The sequence below is a fragment of the Coloeus monedula genome, assembly GCF_965178545.1.
Source record: "Coloeus monedula genome assembly, chromosome: 13".
Taxonomy (NCBI): Eukaryota; Metazoa; Chordata; class Aves; order Passeriformes; family Corvidae; genus Coloeus; species Coloeus monedula.
Window position 1 is genome coordinate 14625323 of NC_138793.1, and position 7856 is coordinate 14633178.

Below are 7856 nucleotides of genomic sequence, written 5' to 3' on the forward strand. Positions count from 1 at the left end.
CCCTGGAAAGAGGTTTCCATCACTAGGCTTCAGAGTGAACACCCCGCAGCGACTGACGGGCGGCGGCAGCAGCCTCTTGTCTGTCTCTCAGCTCAGGTGTGTCTCCATTCCCCCCTCTATGCCCCCCGAAGTGGTTTCCAGGCCTCTCACTAAAACTGCCCCCCAGGCACCCCCACCCCTGCAGCCTCACTTGTTGGGCCATAAAAATATGAATAATCGCTGGAAATAAAAGGGCATTAAAAAACGCCATGAGCAGCAAAGAGCTGCGCTTTTATCCAATCAATTAAAAGGCAGAGCGAGGGGATTAGCTCATTGAAATATTAATTTTTAATAAGGTTGTGTCTGAGCGCTTCCAAAGCCCCCAAGGCCCTGCGCTGGGGGGCTGGGCTGAAGGGGCTGTGCTGGGATGATCAGCACCCACAGGTGAGCACCTCTGCAGCCCTGGGTCAGCACCTGCCCAGGGTGAGCAGCTCTGGGGGAACACCTTTCACTGCACAGGCCCAGGGACAGGCTTTAGCCCCACACCAGGCATGGGGACAGGGATGCCAGTGGGTGACATTCAGACCCGTGCACGGCTGGTGAAGAAATGCTGATTCTCCCCGAAGTGTCCCCTCCCCACCCTCGCTCCTGCGTGGGGACAGACCAGCAGCTCACACCACCACCAGAGCCTGGGCCCATCTGGGCTCTGTATTTATAATAAAAAATCATATACAAATACATACATATATATAATATATATAAAAAGAAGTGGGCAGTTTTTTGGCTGCCAGGCTTGGTGCCTCTCTCTGCCTGTGCCTCCTCCTCCTGGGCTCCTCAGCGATGCTGGCTTTGGTGGCCACATCAGTGTTCTGGGAGATGCCAGTGGCTGAAGGGGCATCCAACACCATCCAAGAGGCAGTGAGTTTGGAGCACCCCTGGGCAAATTTCTCCCCACTGCTCCATGCCTCAGTTTCCCCATCTATACAAGGATCACTGCACAGCTGGGCCCTGTGGCAACATGCACTTGAATGCAGAGGACTGATGTGGGACGTCCTGCGGTGGTGGTACTGGCCCTGGGCTCTAGGGCACCTGTATCTGCAGGTCCTCGTCCTCGTCGGGGTCACTGGTGCCGTCCCCAGCGTCATCAGGGCCGAAGCGGGTGCTGCGCATCTTGCCGAAAAGCGGAGTGCTCTGCTGCCGCCGCAGCCTGCGAGGAACAGCTGCTGGGGTGGGGGCAGCAGCACAGCCCTGGGGGGGCCCTGAAGCTGAGCCCATCCCCCTGCACCCCTACAGCATGACTGCACCCTGGGGAGACTCCTTCCTGCAGTGCTCACTAAGCTCTGGGTGCAGGATGAGCCCCCCCAGCCTGGGGCCAACACTCTGGCATGGGGCCAGGGGGCTGTGGATGGTGCTCAGCACAAGTGGGGCACAGGCTAAACCCCTCCAGGGCTGGGCAGCACAGACCCAGACAGGAGTGCAGAGCAGGGAGGTGTCATCGCCCTAAAATGAGGAACCCACAAAAACCCCAGGAGTCCCCATTCCCAGGAGCCTGCGGTGGTTGTAGCTCCTCACTTGCTCTTGCGTGAAAATTCATCAAGGAAAATTTATGAATCAAATTTGAAATCCAAAGGCCCAGGATCCAGTGAGATCCGACCAGTCCACTACACTTTACTGGAAAGCATGAATTATTTAGGGTTGAGTGCACAGGGAGTCTGGGGGGGGGGTGATGAATCCTCCATTATGCTTCCATGATTTAATGCAGATGTCCCAATAAAATAAAGGACGATTATAAACCCCCCCCCCAGCGCCTCCCGGAGCCGCAGCATCGATCCCACAGCCATTTCAGCTCTTTACTGCTGGAGAGGCAAAGCAGCGCTGGGGAAAGTTTTGAGGGCAAGAAAACTCAGCTCCCACCTCCCCAAACTGATGTGGGGATGCTAGGAGCTTGCCCTGGCCCTGGGTACTGGTGGGTGCAATCCTAAGCAGCATAAAACTGGGCTGTGCTGGTCTCTGGGCAGTCTTATGCTGGTTTAACTGGGAGGTGAATGCCACCCAGCTCACAGTGGGGTGAAGACTGCTCAGAGGATGGCTGTGCCCCTTCCGAAGGTGTGGGAGGCACTTTGGCCATGCTTAGCCAAGAGTTCAACCAGGTGGATGCTGGTTGAGGGATGGTGGCAAGGAGAACATCATGCCATCCTTGCTGGTCCCTATGTGGCTCACCCAGCCCCTGCTCACCGGGACTGCAGATGCTCCAGCTGCACCTGGAAGCTCTCGCTCTGCTCTGTCTGCTCGTCCAGCGACCGCTGCAGCTTCCGTGTCTGGTTGTGGGCCTCATCCAGCTGTGGGATGGGATGGGATGGGATGGGATGGGATGGGATGGGATGGGATGGGATGGCATGGCATGGCATGGCATGGCATGGCGCTGTTGGCAGCTGTGGAGGGAGCAGAACAGCTCTCCCTGACCCCCTCCACCAGCATGAGCTTTCCCACCTCATCCTCGGCTTGGGCCAGCTCCTTCTTCAGCTCCTCCACCCTCAGGCGCAGCTTCTTCACCTCTCCCTCGTGCTGCTCCACGCGGCGGTTGGCATGGGCCAGCTCAGCCATCTTCTCCTGGTACTGCTTCTTCAGCTTGGTGTGGATGTGCTTCAGGTCGGCCAGCTCCTGTGGGGGGTATGGGGCACAGGCTGAGCGTGGGACAGCCACCCCCACCACTGGGTGTCCCCTTCTCCCTCCCCAGGGACGTCTCCCATTGCACCACCCCATGACCCAGGAGCTGATGGAGCAAGGACGGGGTCACCACCATCCCTTCAAGTGTGGTGGCAAAATTTGGGCTGGAGGGAGTCCTTGGGGACGCTGAGCCCCATGACAGAGTCAGCTAGGGATGCGGTGGAGGGGGACAGCACCACCCCTATGGCACCTTGTTCTTCTCGAAGAGCTCAGCCTGGATGGTTTTGAGGTCAGTGTCCAGAGCACTGGCCGTCTGGCGCCGCTTGCGAGCCAGCACCTCCTCCAGGTCCTCAATCTGCGCCCGCAGCTTCTTGTTCTCCCGCTCCAGGTTGAGCTTCTCCGTCTCCAGCCGCTCCCGCCGGCCCCACTCAGCCGCATTCTCTGCCTGCAGCCGCTCCATCTGGGACAGGGGCACGGGGTGGCTGGGGGGCAGCAGGACCCCCTCGCTGTTCCCTCTGCCCCCACACTGGGGTTCAGCCTCACCTCTGCACGCAGTTCAGCCAGTTTCTTGTCCATGCTGGAGCGAGCCCCCAGCTCATCCTCCAGGTCCTCGGAGATGCGCCCCAGCTCGTCCTGATGAATCTCCTTCAGGATGTTGAGCTGTGGGGGGACATGGCACCCAAAGGGGGCTGTGAGCACCCACCTTCCACCTGAGCCCTGCCCACACTCAGCCACCCAACCTCTGCGAATGTTGGATCCATAGCACTAATGAAGACCCTTAACAAGCAACCTGGAGTTGGGGAAGTGGCTGAGGGCCACCACGTCCATCAGGATGTGCCATCCTCTGAGGGACAGGCCACCCCCTGGGGCACCTCTGCTCCCCAGGCACCTCGCTCACCTGCTTCATCACCTCCTGCTTGCTCTTGTTGAGCTCCTCGTACTTGATCTTCCACTGGCTGAGCTCGCCCTCCAGCTTCTCGATGTTCTTGCTGAGCGCCAGCTTGTCCCTGGGGAGAGGCAATGCTGGTGACAGCCTGCAGGACCCCATGGGACATCCCATCCCAGTGGGGATCGGGCTGGTATCAGCTGGCACCCTGCAAGGATGATGCCCCAAGCACTCACTCCCGCTCCTTGAGCAGCACTTTTTGGGACTCATCCAGCCTCAGCTTCAGGGCAGTGACTTTGGTGGCATCCTCCTCCATGACACTGGCGTCCTCCCAGAGCAGGCGGCTTCGTTCCTGGCGGCTGAAGGAGGCCCGGGGGCCCCGCTGCTCCCAGCTCTCGTCCTGCTTGCTCGTCAAGATGTTTTCCATCAGCTCCAGCTCCTGTGGCGCCGTGGGTGGCCCAGCACAGGGGACAGGGTGAGGGGGCAGCCCTGGCTTCCCAGCCTGTACAGCACCTAGCCCTCACCCCATAACCAAGAGCTTCTCTCTCTCCATTCCCCAGGGATCCCCTCAGGCTGATGGAGAGGGACTTGCCCCATTCATGGAGGGGAGCTACCATACATGACCACACTCTGCTGCCGGCTCCCTGCTGTGCTGGAAATTTGGTATCCAAACATTTAAAACCAATTTATGACACTGATCTCACCCAGGACTGCCACGTGGGTGACCTTCTACCAGGTGCTCTGAGCACACAGTAAATGAGCCACAGGGGTTTCTGGGGGACAGGGTGTCCCTGGGGACCAAGTGTGGAGCCCACGGGGGATGCTCACATTAGTTTCAGATTTGTCGCTTGGCAGCTGTGCTGTCAGGTGGACTGAACTGTCACGGCATGGCACCCCAAGCAGTGACTTCTGTGCTGTGACAGAGCCAACAGCAGCAGAGGAGGGATGGCTGGAGCAGCTGGGAGCATCCCTGAGGTGGCTCTGGGGTCCCCTTCGTCCTCCTCCTCCTTCCTTCAGCACAAATCTCTGCCAGAAGCCCATATGGACACCCTAACATTTGAGCCATGGCTGGGAGATGCCACCAGCACTGCCAATGCCACCATCCCCTGTACTGGCACAGTGATTTTTGCCTAGTGCCTCCAAAGGGAAAGCCCCAGGAAAGGGACTGGTGCCAGTGCCAAGGTGATCTCGCTGCATGGGGCTATGAGGGCTCTGGACCTCCTCATGACACTGCTCTGAGGAGTCTGATGCCCCCAATGCTGTTCCAAGAGGGGTCTGACTGCTCTGTACTGCTCCAAGAGGTGTCTGCCCATCCTATGCTGCTCAGAAAGGGGTCTGAGCCAAAAATCCTGCTTGGAGGGGTCTGACACCCCCCATACTAATCCAAGGGGGGGTCTGAACACCCTGTACTGCTCTGAGTGGGATCTGACCCTCCCAATCTTGCCCCAAGAGCGGTCCCCCCACACTGCCCATCTTTACAGGACAGGCAGTGGTGATTTGGGGATACACATGGGTAGCTGACAAGGATGAGGAGCTCCCCTGTTCCCCTGCCAGCCCTGCTCACCCGGGGCAGCCCCGCACCCTCACCTTGGCTTTTTGGGGCACCTCAGCCCCCACATCCCGCACAGGCTCTTGCTCAGGGCCAGCGTCCCCCTCTGCTCCATCAGCGGGTGAGCTGCCGGCGCTGGGTTGTGGCGGTGGCCGTGGCGGGCGCTCGTCCGGCCGGTCGCGGTCACGGTCGCGGCGCAGGCTGGCGAGCTCCTTGGTGAGGGCCTCCAGCCGGTGCCGCAGCTGCCGCACCTCCTCGCGGGCCCGGTTGCGCTCGGCTCGCACCTTGCTCCATTTCTCACGCCAGTTGGCCGTGCAGTCCGACCACCAGCGCATCGTCTTCTCCATCTGGGCCGCCCGCGCCCGCGCCTCCTCCAGCTCCCGCAGCCGCAGCTCCTCCCGCCCTTCCCAGTCCCCTTCCAGCAACGCCGGCGGGGGCCCGGGCGAGGGTGTCCCGCTGGGAGGGGACGGGGAGGGCTCGGGGGCCAGCAGGGCCAGGAGCGAGCCCCCCGGCAGCGGCGGGGAGCCGGCCAGGCGAGAGGCCCCGCTTTGGCTCATGGCAGGGCTCCCCTAGGGCATGGCCATCACCGTCCTGCACCCAGGGACCTGCAGGAGACAGGAGGGGTCAGGTGGGGACTGCGGTAGGTGGCTGGAGGGAAGGGGCGGCAGGGGCACGGTCCCTGGCTTAGGGGAGCAGCACGCTGAGTGACAAGATCCCTGGAATGGACCCCAGCCAGGTCCTCAGGGAACACTCTGGCAATGTCCCCAGCCAGGTCCCCAGTAAGCAGCCGAGTGATGGCTCCAGCCAGATCCCCAATGAAGACATCAGTGAGGTCCCCAATGAGGACCACAGCCCACTGCTCAGCCACCGGCACCTTGTCCCAGCTTGGCTCTGCAGGCACCTCTGCCAGCACACCACAATGAAGGGAAGACATCTACATGTTATTCGCATGATGTCATCTGCATGAGGTCATCTGATGACATAATCTGAGAGCCTCCAAGACTCTCCCCGGTGCTGGGGTTGGGGTACTCAGATGCACCCCAGCAGCTCCAGCGAGGATTACAGCTTGGATCCGGCGCCAGCAAAGCAGGAACAGCTCCGGAAGGAGAGCCGGAGCTGCCGGACTGGTGTGGCATGCTGGCAGGACAGTGTCCCGGCAGCTGGATGTGCTCTCCGGTGATGCCGCAACAAAGGGCCGGTGCTAAGTGTCTCCACCCCGGGCATGGACCTCACATCTCGGCACAGACCTCACATTCTGTCCTGGATCTCATATCCCGGTGCGGCCAGGCAGGCAGACCGCCCCAGGAAACCTCAATGGGAGGCTGCTGTGTGTCCTAATGGGATAAGTACAGGGTCCAGCCGCGGCTGCCCGCAGCCCCGGCGGGTTTTTGGGACGGTGCAGCCCAGACCTGCTACGAAATCCAGCTGGGCTGGGAGAGCCAGTGCTGGAGCAGCGGGAGCAGAGGCCGACGGCAGTTCTGGGATTTGCATGGGGGAAAAACCTAATTTTTCTGGTGATATTTGCTGAAATGGTGAAGTTGTGCTAAAACTCAGCAGCAAGCCCAGGCCTGTACTCTCTGGGCTGCTCCTGGAGGAATCCCAGGCACTGGCAGGACCCGGCACAAGCAGCGCCCACGGGAGCACAGATGGTGCACAGGCACCCACGCAAACCCCACGGGAGCACATGCGGAGCACCGGCAACCATGCAGCGCCCACGGGGAGCACGCGTGGACCCAGGGCACCCCTGGAACACCCACGGGGAGCACGCATGGATCACAGACACCACTGCAACACCCTCAGGGAGCACGTGTGGAGCAGACGGGACATGCGGGAAGCATGCGTGGCTCACGGACACCCCTGGAACACCAGCAGGAAGCACGCGTGGAGCACGAGCATCCATGGGACGCCCGCGGGAAGCACGCGTGGCTCATGGACACCCCTGGAACACCCGCAGGAAGCACGCGTGGATCACCGGCCCGCGCGGATCGCGCCCCCTCCCCGCGGGCTCCGGGCGGGGGCGGCCCCGCCGGCCCCCCGCGCCTCCCCGTTGGCGGCGGGCGCTGTCGCTCACCCGCCGCGGCCCGGGCGGCGGGAGCCCCGCATTCCTCCGCTCCGCCGGAATTCCTCCGGGTCCGGCCCGGGACGGCCGGCACCGCCCAGCACCGCTCGGCCCGGCCCCGCCCGGTTCGCCACGGCCCCGCCCGCCCCTCCGCGGCCCGGCCCGGCCCGGCCCAGCGCGGCCCCTCCCCCGCCAAAGTTTCTCGCAAGTTTCCCGGTGCTGCCGGTGCCGCCGCCCGCCCGCCCGGCCCAGCCCGGCCCGGCCCGGTCCCTCACCCGGCGGTGCCGGCGCGGTGGCGGCGGTGGTGCGGGCGGCCCGCGCGGGCCGGGGCGCTGCGGCCGAGTCTCCTCCTCCTCCTCCCCCTCCTCCTCCTCCCCCCGCCGCCGCTCCCGCCCCCCGCCCGCGCCCGGGGGCCGGTCCCGGGCCGTGCTGCGTGTCCTGCCCCGTGGCACGGGCGGGGGGGCCGCACGCGTGGGGTTCCGGTGCTCGGGGGGCTGCGCGCAGCCCTGCACACGCGGATCGCGCGTGGGGGCCCGGACACGCGTGTGACGGGTGTTCGCCCGTGGGGGTTGCTGGGCTGCACACACGTGTCTGCCCCAGGGCGTGGGTGCCGGGGCGGGGGACACGGGGCCCCCCGGGTGAGCGGTGGCCACGCAGCATCTGCCTCCCCACAGATACGCGTGTTGGCTCCCTCCTGACCAAGCGGCAAAACCCCA

The 7856-nt window shown here is 63.0% G+C and overlaps 1 protein-coding gene across 2 annotated transcripts; it reads right to left on the reverse strand.

Annotated features, from left to right (window-relative positions):
* Positions 1–674: 674 nt before the first annotated feature.
* CCDC102A (coiled-coil domain containing 102A) lies at positions 675–7438 on the reverse strand. 2 transcript variants are annotated; one of them, XM_082290269.1, is made up of 9 exons: positions 7416–7438; positions 5120–5686; positions 3769–3971; positions 3545–3653; positions 3190–3306; positions 2897–3106; positions 2470–2640; positions 2215–2318; positions 675–1186 (listed from the first exon to the last, which is right to left on the reverse strand). In XM_082290269.1, the coding sequence occupies exons 2-9, from the start codon at positions 5636–5638 to the stop codon at positions 1060–1062; spliced, it is 1560 nt and encodes a 519-aa protein (XP_082146395.1). In that variant the 5' UTR covers positions 5639–5686; positions 7416–7438; the 3' UTR covers positions 675–1059. The 2 variants fall into 2 exon arrangements, with proteins under 2 accessions (XP_082146395.1, XP_082146394.1); XM_082290268.1 differs by lacking the exon at positions 7416–7438 and adding an exon at positions 7153–7257.
* Positions 7439–7856: the final 418 nt, after the last annotated feature.

Bases quoted from the DNA above. Each gene is read 5' to 3' on its own strand.
- CCDC102A (XM_082290269.1), bottom strand. From the start codon at position 5,638: ATGAGCCAAAGCGGGGCCTCTCGCCTGGCCGGCTCCCCGCCGCTGCCG. The intron at 3,654-3,768 runs GTGAGTGCTTGG...GCCTCTCCCCAG, and splicing joins GTGCTGCTCAAGGAGCGGGA to GGACAAGCTGGCGCTCAGCA. The intron at 3,107-3,189 runs GTGAGGCTGAAC...CCCCTGTCCCAG, and splicing joins TGGCTGAACTGCGTGCAGAG to ATGGAGCGGCTGCAGGCAGA.